At 34.0% G+C, this 13,856-nt stretch overlaps 2 protein-coding genes across 5 annotated transcripts; one reads left to right on the top strand and one right to left on the bottom strand.

Annotated features, from left to right (window-relative positions):
- The first annotated feature begins 946 nt into the window (after window positions 1-946).
- Window positions 947-4,236, top strand: LOC140820000 (uncharacterized protein At5g50100, chloroplastic). 2 transcript variants are annotated; one of them, XM_073180296.1, is made up of 8 exons: window positions 950-1,236; window positions 1,679-1,818; window positions 2,044-2,151; window positions 2,535-2,591; window positions 3,307-3,372; window positions 3,490-3,550; window positions 3,914-3,957; window positions 4,075-4,236. In XM_073180296.1, the coding sequence occupies exons 1-8, from the start codon at window positions 1,095-1,097 to the stop codon at window positions 4,111-4,113; spliced, it is 657 nt and encodes a 218-aa protein (XP_073036397.1). In that variant the 5' UTR covers window positions 950-1,094; the 3' UTR covers window positions 4,114-4,236. The 2 variants fall into 2 exon arrangements, with proteins under 2 accessions (XP_073036396.1, XP_073036397.1); XM_073180295.1 differs by lacking the exons at window positions 3,914-3,957; window positions 4,075-4,236 and adding an exon at window positions 3,661-3,892 and having other exon boundaries at window positions 947-1,236.
- Window positions 4,237-6,630: 2,394 nt separating this feature from the next.
- On the bottom strand, window positions 6,631-13,013 carry LOC140819011 (uncharacterized). Of its 3 annotated transcripts, none has more exons than XM_073178996.1 (8): window positions 12,724-13,013; window positions 12,403-12,490; window positions 11,385-11,428; window positions 10,728-11,218; window positions 9,755-9,909; window positions 9,204-9,401; window positions 7,802-9,100; window positions 6,631-7,632 (listed from the first exon to the last, which is right to left on the bottom strand). In XM_073178996.1, exons 1-7 carry the CDS (start codon window positions 12,813-12,815, stop codon window positions 7,838-7,840), a joined length of 2,331 nt encoding a protein of 776 aa, XP_073035097.1. In that variant the 5' UTR covers window positions 12,816-13,013; the 3' UTR covers window positions 6,631-7,632; window positions 7,802-7,837. The 3 variants fall into 3 exon arrangements, with proteins under 3 accessions (XP_073035097.1, XP_073035096.1, XP_073035095.1); XM_073178995.1 differs by having other exon boundaries at window positions 6,631-7,638; XM_073178994.1 differs by having other exon boundaries at window positions 6,631-7,652; window positions 12,724-13,012.
- Window positions 13,014-13,856: the final 843 nt, after the last annotated feature.

Below are 13,856 nucleotides of genomic sequence, written 5' to 3' on the forward strand. Positions count from 1 at the left end.
CGTATTTATTTCTTTTAAAAAGGTATTTTTAGTTAAAATTTAAAACCAGTAATCAGTGAATAAGTTGTGTACAATTAATTTTTTTGAGTAGATTATTTCTTATTGATAAATAATTTTTGTACAAAAAATTTGGAAATTAACTTGCAGGTGATTTTAATCAGATTTTTGATAATTAATCCAAATAGAAACAGGGAAATTTTTTTATTGCTTTTTATAGTATTTATTTTTTTTAGATTTGAAGTAAAACAAATTATAATATTTGTTTGTAATATTGTAACATGACATTTATTTGTAAAACATAACATGACATTATTTGTGGTTTAGTTTCATCCATTATAATATTATAATATTGATATTCACGGGAAATTTAGGGTCCGCTCCCAGCAAGTGTCACTAGTACAGACGCAGGGTTTTGAAATGATACTGGGCCTGAAATCACGAAAAAGACCGTTAAGAGGGGGCCAGGAAGGTGTCCTGGCGTAGCCCCTCCGACGCTCAAGTCAGTGACTGGGGATATAAGGGGAGCAGCTAAGGGTGCTGCTGAAAACAATATAGTGAATTTTTTATCATACGCTCAAATCTGGTATTTATAGGAGAATATCTAGGCCTTTGATGGGCCTGTCTTCCTCTTGAGCTTGGGATGGGCCAGGGGATGAGCCAGAGGTAGTGAGCCCATTCCTGAGGTATCAAATATATATAAAAACTAATGTGACACGATTTTACGAGTCTATAATATAATATACATAAAAACTTATTTGTGGCAGTTTTACGAGTAAATTTTGTGTGACAAATATTTTATTTGAGTCACTGATGAAAAAAATTATTTTTTTATATAAATATTGAGAACGTTGATATTTCACACAAATAAAAATCAATGAAATCGTCTCACGAACAGATGCGTTATGATGCATTATTATTATTATTATTCAATTTATTTAAGGGAAAAAATATGCAAAAGATGTGGGCAATTTCCAGCCAAATGTGAGCAGGCTGGACCGATGCTGCTGGCTTTGCCACGTTCGGATACCGTCGTTTCATAACAGAATAAACCTTAAGATTCACAAAAGAAGAGAAAAACGCAGGCAAAATTTGCTATGACTTTCAGAGGAGCAATCTACGTCGGGAAACAAACGAACACATGTTTGCTATCGCTTCCTCGGTATCTCCGAACCACGTGTAATGTCTCTTCTTCGAGCCGTTTTCACCAATCAAGCGTATACCCTTTGTCTCAGACAGGTATGGGGCATTTGGTTCACCGAGTGATGTTGCACGAAAATTGAGTTTCTTGTATTTCATTTCTAGCTTTTCTTGATTTTTCCCCGGCCTCACAAAGTTGTGGGTTTGATCAATTTAAGGTGTGTTAGATATTATATTTGAATTTTTTTTATGTACGAGTTTCATGAGTATTGAAGTGTAATAAGTTCATTTTCAAGCGTAAAACCGATACAATTAAAGAAAAGTTTATTTCACGTTTAAGGTTGTGTGATAAGTTTTCATGTGTTATAAGTGCATCCTCAAAGTACGATGAAATCAAGGTTTTCCGGCCTACTAGTATGTTTTGAATGTTGAGATTCCATCTGTGAGTTCATTTGTTTACATTTATGGGATTGAGGATATGGTCGTGAAGGTATGTTTGGTATCAATCTGGGAAATGTGTTGATCTCTTGTAAATGTTCAGGAGAGAACTGTCGAATTCGGGCTGTAAGTGGGGTGACAGTTGATCCGGTGGCTCCCAAGAAAGAAACAGAGGAGCCATCTAAAGAGAATTGGAAGATTAAGATGCTTTATGATGGAGAATGCCCACTATGTATGCGAGAGGTCGGTCTTGGATTTTGATAATTTAATTGTAAGACCGAGGTAATTGTATCTGTGGTACAAATCTGGTAACTTGTGGAAAATTAGAAGCGAAACTTGAAAATTTTTCTATGACATGCGCTTGGAAGTCAAATATACTAGCTTTGTTGATTTCGAAGTAGTATGTGCATATATTTCATGATTTATCGCTCTTATCTTTAGGTTGAAGCGATTTTTTTGTCCTCATAGGTTAACATGCTACTTGAGAGGAATAGAAGTTATGGAGCTATAAAATTTGTGGACATAAGTTCGGATACATATCGTGCGGAGGATAATCAAGGCCTTGATTACAAAACTGTATGTTCCCTTAAATTCTTGCGAGTTGCGACAATATTTTCTGTGATTTGACATTTGTCTTGTGATGTTTTGAAATGTGTGGATCTTTATTGACGATTTACGTCCTGCTTAGTGGGTTGCATATGTCTAATTTGCTTCTCCATTCCTCTACAACTGACATATGACAGTAATAAAATTAAAATTTTTAAATCTAGACAAATTAGTATATCTTATTAAATGCCGGATCTCCTCAATGACTCTTAAGGATTTTTCGAAAAAATAAGTTGTAAAAGGCTGTTACGAGAATGATGCAGTAGTGTATTGTACACTTAAATCACATGCATTGGTGCGCACATTTCATTGATGGTAGCTGAGTTTTTTTTTTTTTTATTTTCAAAATTCAGGCAATGGGACGTATTCATGCAATTCTATCTGACAACACTGTGGTAACAGATGTTGAGGTATACCCCCATCTATATTTCTATTTCAAAGCTATGAATTATATTGCCTTTTGTGGTAGTTTTTCTGTATCTTTTTCTCCTGTTTTGTGTGTTATAATTGAGTTCCTTGCATTGTTTGCTGGTATTTCTCATCAAATTTACTTGTTCACATAGATAGTCTTACTTCAAATGTTCTGTATCGTGCATTTATTGATAATTTGTTGCGTATTGCCTTCTTGAAACACCGATTATTTCTGAACTTTTTTAAGAAAACATTTGAAGCTGTTAAGTCCTGAGTCAGTTAATGTTGTTTATGCTGCAATCACGAACATTAGGAATGATCTGATATCAAGCAAAATCGTGGTGACTTTTATTGTTAGCTCTACGTAAAATGTAAATTGAGAAAATTTACCACGACCTTAAAGTAAAATGTCCCAAAGAAGTGTCTCCATCTCGAGGTCATTGGATTCGGAGTTTGTCGCCTGTGTACAGGAACCTGAACCACAAAATTGCCATTTCCTTCCAGGTAGCAATACTTTTCGAGATTCAAGCAAGATCATATTATATAATTTAGCTGTACGACTAGGTAGGAAGTATCACAACTTCACTGGATTCTAAAACCACACATGATGTGTCGGCCCTCGGGCCCTTTCTGAGACCGTTAGACATTATAATTTCATCGAATCTTACCAAGTGCAGCTTGATTCCGTCATTCTCAGTAAATGGATGATTGCAGGCATTCAGAAAACTTTATGAAGCTGTTGGCTTGGGATGGGTGTATGCCATTACTAAATATGAACCTGTATGTCCACCTTCAATATAGTCCAACATTTTATATCCTATCGCCATTTTTTGTCTCTTTCTTACATGGAAGGTTCCTTAAGTTCTCAGCTGTGGGCATGTATTTGACACTTCGCAGATTGCAAGTATCGCGGATGCTATTTATGGTGTTTGGGCTAAGTATCGTCTTCCTATTACAGGTCAGTACAGCTCTTGTTTGAACTTGATTCCAGTCTTGATATTTTGATGCACAGAAGTAACTTCATTTGTTCAGAGCCGGAGAACATGAATTGAATTTATCATCTGTTAGGCCATAAATTTGAAAGAAGATTCATACCTAAGCAACTAGTTTTCTGGGTGAGAGAGCCTCCCAATAGTATAAGCCACTCGAACAATTGCTTTCTGAAACCATGTGTTAGCACATTTCGTCGCCAATGTCTTCATGTTTGGTTTATGCTGCCACTGGCTTCCATAAACATTTAAGGGCAATTCCCTTGTTTATCCTTTACGGTTTGGCATTATTTTAGACAGTAATCGTAAAGAAATTACGCGTGATGTTTCAGGTCGACCGCCTCTAGAACAAGTTTTAGAAGCAAGGAAGAAAAAGGTCTGCAATTTATTCGCATTCAAGATGATAACCATTTTCGTTTTCGTTTGCTGTTGCGTAATGTAATGGCACCATTCTTATTGCTCTCTTCAAAATTTTACTCCTCTCGTGTTGCAGAATGAGTTATGTGGAGACAGCAAGGTTTGTAAGACGTAGATGTTTTCGGCGCTGCGAGGATCCCGGAAATGGTTATTGAAGAGCAAATTAAGGCAATGCTGAATAGAGGAAAATATTGTAAAATATATCCTTTGGAGGAAAACAAAGGTGTTTGTTGATACATTTTTTTTTTCAATAAATAAAAATACATCACTCAATCAAAGAAGATAGGTGTTTTTTTGTAAATATGTGAATGATGGTGTTATTTTAGAACTTAAACACATATATTATTTAATAAAAATAGACTTGAGATCACATAAAAAAAAGTTTAAAATAAATTCTTTATTTATTTAAATATGTAATGGTTTAGCTTTCAAAAAAAGAAAAAGAAAAATGTATATATTAACTTATTTTTTTTTATATTTACTACTAATATTATTGATAAAAAAGTTGGAATATGAAAATTTTGAATTTTCCTATACAAAATTCTTGATTTTGTGTTTTATTTTATTTTTTAAAATTTTAAAATTTATTATTATTATTATTATTATTATTATTATTATTATTATTTAATCATAGTAAAAATATGATAAAACGAAATAAACTTATACACATAATTTCTTTATTTTTTAAAAATTATATCAATATATATTAAAATAAATAATAGAATTTGTTTAAATTAATTAGAAGGGTAAAATATTTTCCGAAATTTTTCATTTTTCAAAGCAGTCCACATATCGGTCAACCAATTTTTTTTTATATTTTTGTGTGATATGTGGACTAATTTGATAAAAAGGAAATTTCGAAAAAAAATTGTTCCATTTTAATTTTTGTAAAATGTTTATTTATTTATTTATTCTAACATACATTGATATAATTTTCGAAAAAAAAATGAAATTATGTGTTTAGGTTTACTTATTTTTTATTTTATTTTTATTTGTAATATGATTAATAAATAACGATCATAATATTAATAAATATTTTTTTTAAAAAAGAACACAAATTAAAGAATTTTGCACAAAAAATTCATATTCCAATTATTATTATTATTATTATTATTATTATTATTATTATTATTAATTATTAGTAGTAAAAATAAAATAAAAAATAAGTAAATCGATACACGTATACATTTTTTTTCCGAAAACTAAAACTCTCGTTTTTCTCATATAGTCTCAAGTCCTATTTTAGTTATGACAAAAACTTGTATGAGACGATCTCACAGATCGTATTTTATGAGACAGATCTTTTATTTGGATCATCCATGAAAAAATATTAATTTTTATGTTAAAAGTATTATTTTTTATTGTGAATATCGGTATAGTTGACTAGTCTCACAGATAAAAATCCGTGAGACCATCTCACAAAAACCTACTCTTTTATTAAATAAGATATGTGCCCAAAATTAGCAACGTTGGCTGCCTTTTGACAGCAGATGCTACAATATATGGTAGCCGCGCCTATGCCATTTGAAGGTAGAATTTTATCTTAATTTAGCAAAATTTCACCATTCACTTATTTTTTAAAATTAATTTTAGGAAAACCCCAGAAGATATAAAGTACTCTGGACATACTAAGATAAATACCGTCCACAACCATTAATAGCTAATATAAATAAAACAAATTATTATTTATTATTTCAAAAAATAAATAAAAAAAAACAAAACTAATATAGAACCATATCATCCAACATAATTTGGTACACTGGATAAAAGATTGATAAATAATCATTTTTATCCTACGTTTGATACTTTTTTAGAAAGCCATTGATAATACCACGGGTATGTGATAAATAATTTTATACAAAGATAAAATATCTCTTTTATGAGATGTGATGATTTTAATTTATTGATAAAAAAACACCTCAGATGAGTTAATTGTCCTCAATATATAAAAATCCTAAACCCTATCGTTCTCTCATTTCACCATCCTATCAAATAAATATTTTTATTTATTTTTATATATTATATAATATGATAATTATATAAATGAACTCGAGATAATTATATAAATGATTTTTATAAATATCAATAAAATTACTAGTATCACTCGATTAACCTTAAAAATTGATATTTGACTTGACTCACAAAATCAATGGCTCAATTATCATATTATATAATGTATAAAATTAGATAAAAATAAATAAATCATGCAAATACTGTAACACATAAACAAATAAAAAATATGAATTCAAACAACAACTTTGAAATTATAAAATTTATTATGATAAAGTTAATTTTGTCATTACAATCTAATATATAAATTTAATCACTCTTATTAAAATCATATCAAACATTAAATATAATATCATTCATCATATTTATCCTTCACTTATCCTTATATTATATATCACATGTTTATCGTATCGTACGTACCAAACTATGCTCAAATGTACATTCCATCCAAGGATATAGATTAAACATACATTGGAAAACTGAAAACATGCATTTTAATGCAGAAAAACATTATATTTAAATCAACAATAACTCCTTCAAAGATCATGGCGTTCCCAGTAGACCAACTGATGTAATAAACAGTAGCCGATAAAGCAAGCAATCTGGCTTTTGTAATCTTGGCTTCTTGAACCACTTCAATGCGCGACGACTATAAGGCTTTAGTCGTCGCGGAATAACTTAGGAAATCACAAACTCTCCCCCATAAGCATTTGCTAAAAACACACTCAAAGAAGAGATGATCCAAGCTATGAATACCTGAATCGCAAAGATGCAACCCTTTTCTAAGACAGAGGGAAGCCGATCCAGAGTGGCAAGACGTCCCTGCACACATAACCATCGTGTGAAGGCATGCTTGGGTAAAATATAGGGGGCCTGAAATACTGATAAGCACGATTAGCTCTAGGAGAGGCGTTCAAGAACAAAGAATCTAGAGTCGTTGCCGCATGAGATGGAGAATCAGCTTTCACCAAAATTTCATCTCAAATAAGAAGAACCCGCATAATTAGAGGAGAGTCCAAATGTTTCGTAGTCCCAGTCCAAATGTCGCATCTCGACAAGTGAAGATGGTGGATCCACTTGATCCAAAGAGATTGTCTATTGAATATCCCAAAGAACTTTGGAGACTAAAGATTTGTTCCAACTTCTAAGATCACGAACCTCAACACCTCCTTTCGTCTCTTTTGTGATCCACGTCCTTGATGCTTCCGTGTGAATTCAATTGCAGTAGACACATGACGTTCGAACTACTTCCTGACTTCAGGATTATTTAGTGAGTTCCAAAGATCCATTTCCTACTGTTTGCCACAGACTCAACCCTTTCAATTGCATGTTTTTGCTCTCAACTCCCCCCTCAAATATTACCCAAATCAACCTGTATCTATGCACCAGTTAGAACATGGCATACTTGATATGCACAGAAGGATTGGTAACTGGATTACTCCTACGATGGCAAACATATCTCGAAGACAGCCAAATTGCTTCAAACCTGGCACAGTCATAAACCAGTCGGCCACCACAGCTAAGCATTCTGTCTTCAATTCACCAACGGCGCCATGCAACCTCGACCGTTCTATTGATAGTGTTTCAACAATTGTTTGCTTGTGGCAATGCATCCTCAGGATTACTACAACTGTGTTGTGCTCTCTACATAAGAAAACAATATCAGACAACTAAATGAATTTAAAGGGAAAAGAAGTTAGAAAGTTTTACTGTTCACTCATGAAACACATATATAACATCCAATAATTGACTCCAAGTTACAACTAGATACAAGTGACATTTCTATAGCATACCAGAAATACCGTAAGAAACACAATATCAGCAGCTTGTTAACAGATCCTCTGCCTCTTCTGAACATCAAAATCGCAAGAACCCATAACCCTCTTTCTTACTCGAGATACCCACATCGTGAGACCCACAGCCGCAAAGAATCGGATACTGCCGGCATTACATCGTTGAACAGAATGTGATTTAGTGTGAGTTTTAGAATTTTTATTGTTATGATGGTAAAATAGAGATATCAGCTCATTGTCATCAGAATGTTCAAATAAATCATTTAGATCAGTTAATCGGTCACTTGAGGCCTGTTCAGGGACTGTCAAAGATGGGTCACTTGAGGCCTGATAAGAACCAAGAGCAATCACTGAAGAACTTGGTCCCTGATCATGGAGAGACAAAGATGCATCATGCAAGGCATGTTTAGAACCAAGAGCAAATAGTGAAGAACTCTGGCCTTGATCCCAGACAGTCGAATATGGATTGCATGAGGCTTGATAAGAACCAAGAGCAATCAATGAGTAAATTGGGCCTTGATCAGGGACAGTAAAAGATGGATCACATAAGGCCTGATTCGAACCAAGATCGTTCAGAGGATAAATTGGCCCCTGATCAGGGAGAGTCAAAGTTGAATGATATAAGGCCTGGTACAAGCCAAGATCAATTGGTGAATAAATTGGCTGATCAGGGGCAATCACAGATGGATCACATAAGGCCTGACAAGAACCAGGAGGAATCAGTGAATAACTTGGACCATTATAAGGGACAATCAAAGATGGATCACAAAACCTCTGATTAGAACCAAGAGGAATCAGTGAAGAACTTGTGCCCTGATAAGGGACAATCAAAGATGGATCGCACAACGCCTGATTAGAACCAAGAGGAATCAGCGAAGAACTTGGGCCCTGATCAGGGACAGCCAAAGATGGATCACATAAGGCTTGATTAAAACCAAGAGCAAACGGTAAAGAACTTGGGCCCTGATGAGGGACAGTCAAAGATGGATCACCTAAGGCTTGATTATAACCAAGAGCACTCGTTGAAGAACTAGGGCCCTGATCAGGCACTGGCAAAGATGGATCACATATTTGTTGCATTCTTTCTGAGACAATCAAGCTAACTTTGTTTGAAGGACACATAGAAGGACCGGTATCCGGTTCTATCGGAGCATATTCATCATTACGTACAGAATCTGTGGCAACACAAATGTCACAGGATTCATAAGGAAATTGTTGCAAGAGAGAAGTTTCATCATCAACAGAAGTTATGTCCTTTCGATTTTCAAGTGCAAGTAAAAACAACTCCCTTGCATTTGCCTATTAGAAAACAAATATAAGCAAATTAATAAAACATGACCACTTTCCTCATTTAATAAAACCTTTTAAGTAAGACGAAAGATTATATATCATAAAAGAATACCTGTTCGACTTCACACAGATTGTCAAGACGAACATAATGAGAGTCGCGGACTATCCCCAGCAGTTGGGGCACAACATCAAAAGCCACAATATAATTAAATTTAGTAGGAGAGCGATATAAAGAAATCTTTTTATCATCAATATTGCACGTTCGAGCATGTTCCACTGTGGCCTTCCACTCCTTAGAACATCCGAAAACCTGTAGATATTGCACAAGATTTATGCGGATCATGCTAAGCAATGTAGACAGTTCAGATGCACAAAACTTCCTTTTAAAAGGAAAACGAGAGAGAATAAAGACACCGACTTTATGAACTCAAAATGTCATGTATTTTCCTTTTCCATAAATCATGATTGCAAGTTATAGAAGACTAAACTGCAAAAAGGAGTATTAATGGAGTACTGATTGTTAGACTACATTTAGCTGACTAATACCTAGGAGTCTTTACTCGATAATGTACAACAACAGGCAAAAGGAAATGCATTTATAATTTATTTATTCTAGAAAGTATGACGAAGAAAAGGATAGTACAGAGCCACAGAGGTACTTACTCGTTTTAGCTTCTGAGGATCAGCAGAGAGTGAAAACAGAAAATCTCGTACTGTCTTAATGTTTTCCTCGGACAGGCGCTTACAGCGTTCCTTGCCAATTTTTTCCAATCTCCAAACCTCATCTGAAAGAAATGGTGGATGATGCTTTCCATACACTGAAAACAGGACACAGGAGTTATACTATGTTCCAACAGCTATCTTCTTTAAATGTGGCCTGCTACGGTTGATAGTGTTTGTAATTGGACAACTGTCTAAAATACAATTCAATTACTGCAGGGGACCATAACAGAATACTGGTAACACAAATCATACAGAAGTTGCGAAAAGGAATGCCCATCAAGAGAAAACGATTGTTAGCCAAACTAACAATATATTGTTTCTTCATATTCAACTTACCCGTGACACAGGGCTTTCAATATAACATAAAAATTGAGGATCGAGAAAATAAATGGAAAAAAGCGGAAGTGACTAAAGGGAAATAGAAAGAAAACTGGGAAAAAAAAGACACAGATCATGTTGGCAATAACTCCCGACGCCCATTATAAAACTTTCGATCCCTCCAACATATCTGATTATGACCTGGTGAGCTCACCCAACATACATTCTAAAAATGTCTGTTACTGGAAACAGTACTTAATAACATATGAGGAATTTCAGGAAAATCAGGGACAACAAGAAAGCCATAAAGAACAACAAACTGACAAGCAAAGCATATATGCCGCGTTGATAAACCTCTACTTGCCGGAAATCCTAATAAATGGGGTAGGGATAGGAATCATATCAGCTTCTGCATCCATTTGCCAACTACACTTTCATTTTGCGTAACAGTATTGCTATTACCTCCATATGGTTCTAATGTGAAAACATGTAAACCACCCTAAACATCCAGATTGAGCCTGCAACTCACAAATATGCAATACGAAATTCTTAAAATGAAAAGAGAATGCAAGAAAATAAAGTGAGAGCGACTTACATTTTCCTCGGCGGTCTTCGACTGTAAATGACTCCGTCCATGCTTGCTTCACCTTACTCCCATTAGAATTATCTACAAATCTTGCTCCAAGTCGGCAAGAACAGCGCTTCTTCCAGATAGAGCCATGTCCCAACTTGACATCAGATAAGATGGCCACCCCTTCCTTGAGACGCACATACATACCTTTAGCAACATGTGGTTTCTCTTCATCACTTTCCCTAATGATCTTATTATCGAAGTCTTCGGTGCTCCAATTGTGTTCATTGTCATCATCATCTGCCTGAAGAAGTAGTATCTCAACCTTTGCCGAGGCTTCGGGCCCGGAAGTAACTAGTTGCCCTGTCATATTATTGACAATAGCCAACCTCATGGCAGTGCCTCCTTTTCCTTCAATCTCCTTGCCGGTCAGAACAGGAAGAGAAACTTCATCTAAAAACTTCAGCTGTAAAGTTCTGTTTTCAGTGGACATAGTTGCTTCATGTGTACGGTTCCTAAAGAAGTACAAAGATGTATAATGAAATATAACGGTTACAATCAAATCAGCATGCACACATGTCTTCCTATGTTACCAGTCTCACATAGTATATGTATTCCAGTTAGACAATTTTCAGTTGGAATATTTATAGAGTGAAGAACTCATCAAATAACTATGCTCACCCAAGGCCATGAGTCATAACCGCAGATTGAATTTCTTCTTTCACCTGGAAAAGAAGAGCGGGGTCAGGACCAGCAAATCTAAGGGCTGAAAGAAATTTCGCATTTACGAGTAGACTAATCAATGATATCTCATTTAACAGTATGCCCTATTGTGCAGAGTTATAAATTTTCAACAATTCTACTTGAGTTTTTCTTCTTTCTTCTTTAAATTAAATTACAGCTTAAATGATTAAGCATAGCATACATCAAAGAAAACTTTTCTGAAAAGAAGGAAAGGAGATCATAGAAGGTCAAGAAAAATTATAAATCTACATGAATAAGATCAAATCGCATTTGGATGAAAGGATTTAGAGGTACATGAGTTCAAATCATTAATAAAAATCCACTTAACTAGTTCAGGCAATTTTCCAACCGATAGATCTGAAATCCTTCATTAATTGTTTTTTAGTTACCTATTTAATGAAATAATCCACTCATCCAAATTTATCCATCAAATAAAACTCATCAATTCAAATACAATTGAAAAGACATCTCTAACCAACAATATATTTTTCACAGATATACTTATTTTTTATAAATAAATTTACTTATATTAATATCGTTTTAAAGTAAAGCTAATAACAAATTTGGATCATTTTCTGAAAAATATGAGGTTCCTTGTCCAAAATCTACCAGGTTTCATAACAAATTTAAAATAAATACATACAATATTTTTTCAAATAATTGAAGTGATTAGACCCAAAAACAAAAAACCCGAAAATATAAAAAAAAATGATTTGCCGTTGGCGCTGTCCTGGTTTCACATGCCCTCAAAGGATCGAGCCATTTTACAAATAGTTATAAAATCTATAATACCAAGAAGAAGAAGAACAACAACAACAACAACAAACAACAAGAGGCGGAACGATGAATGAAAAAACCACATAAATGCATAAATACATAATGAGAAACTAAACACACAAACAATCACTTTAGCATTGTGTAATTAACTAGAAGTTGGAATAAGATATCTACTCACAACTTTACTAATCAAATCTTCCATAATGGGCAGAATGAGTCTATGGAAAGTATTTATCACCACCACTTCCATCTCCTTTTCCATCATCCTGAAAATTAACCAACAAATGAAAAGAAAAGGGAAAGACCAAAAAGGGGAGAATATTGGTTTGGTCAATATCAAAGAATATATCCACAATCAATCATAAAACACAAATTCAAAGCAAAGAAGCACAACCCATTTCGGCTCCCAATTCAAAACACCAAAGTCAGAGGGAAAACACCCAAAGAATCAAAAAAAAAAAGTACCCAAAGAAGCAGTTTTTTTGTTCAATATACTCACTTTCTCAAAGCTAAAACTAATTGCCCATCAATCTCTGAACTCCCCGGCAGCTCAGTCCCACTGTTGCTGGCGCCTTCCATCGGTAGATTCATCAACGTTTTCTCCTCCCACCACCAACTCTTACAAAAATATGTCTGATATAACTGAAGAATTTTCGAGGAATGTGGCTCATTTATAGAACCAAAGGGTCCCTCCCGTAATAGCGTGTCATTAAAAAGTTTTTTTAATAACTATTATACACTCCTCCACATGGATATTGTGGAGTCTTTGCCATGCTTTGATCACAAATGCCACAAAACATAGATTTCAAAGCATATAGTTTAATCGGATAAAATTTGTCTAACCATGAGTTCATAATCATTCCACCGTAATTCAGATGATATTAAATTTTGAGCTGGCCGTGTGAGACGGTTTCACGAATTTTTATAGACAGACCAACCTACCGATATTCAGAATTAACAGTAATATTCTTAACATAAAAAGTAATATATTTTCATGGATTATTCAAATAAAATATATATCTCATAAAATACGATCCATGAAACTATCTCGTACAAATTATTATCCTAGATTTTTTGTTGCGCATATATTTTAAAAAATGTAAAGGGTCCCAAACTAGCGTGTGAAAGAGCACTTTTCTACACTCTCCAACATGGAATTTGTGGTTGTGGTCTTGTGGAGGCTCGGCTTTGATTTAATTCTCTTTCACCCCCATGAAGTTCAAGATTTTTATTTCTGACATAAAGAATCTACAATGAGAAAAACTTATTATTTATCTTCTAACATATTAACATTATTTGTAGGTTAGTGTATTAGTCCGAAAATTTATTCAGTGAATACATTGCTCAATCGCTGCTCGACGCTGTCGTTCCAGTAATTCAAGAATTTTACGAAAACTATAGTGGATATAAATGTCTAAAATTTGGCGAACTGACAAAACCCCAACCCATTACAAGTTGCGAGTTAAGCGGACCAACCTGTCAAAAATAAAAAAAATACCAAATTTATTTTTCTTTAAGAAATCATACATAAATTACTATAGCTTCAAGCTTTCAATGTGTGTGATGAAACATTATAAAATTTATACTTTAAATTTAAAACATTTTTTAATGCATCAACCATATTTATGTATG

The sequence above is a fragment of the Primulina eburnea genome, chromosome 18 (assembly GCF_022965805.1).
Source record: "Primulina eburnea isolate SZY01 chromosome 18, ASM2296580v1, whole genome shotgun sequence".
Taxonomy (NCBI): Eukaryota; Viridiplantae; Streptophyta; class Magnoliopsida; order Lamiales; family Gesneriaceae; genus Primulina; species Primulina eburnea.

Bases quoted from the DNA above. Each gene is read 5' to 3' on its own strand.
- LOC140820000 (XM_073180295.1), top strand. From the start codon at position 1,095: ATGACTTTCAGAGGAGCAATCTACGTCGGGAAACAAACGAACACATGT. The intron at 2,592-3,306 runs GTATACCCCCAT...GGATGATTGCAG, and splicing joins CTGTGGTAACAGATGTTGAG to GCATTCAGAAAACTTTATGA. The intron at 3,373-3,489 runs GTATGTCCACCT...GACACTTCGCAG, and splicing joins CCATTACTAAATATGAACCT to ATTGCAAGTATCGCGGATGC.
- LOC140819011 (XM_073178996.1), bottom strand. From the start codon at position 12,815: ATGAATCTACCGATGGAAGGCGCCAGCAACAGTGGGACTGAGCTGCCG. The intron at 12,491-12,723 runs GTGAGTATATTG...GTTAATTTTCAG, and splicing joins TTAGTTTTAGCTTTGAGAAA to GATGATGGAAAAGGAGATGG. The intron at 9,910-10,727 runs GTAAGTCGCTCT...TCCTGTTTTCAG, and splicing joins CGAAGACCGCCGAGGAAAAT to TGTATGGAAAGCATCATCCA.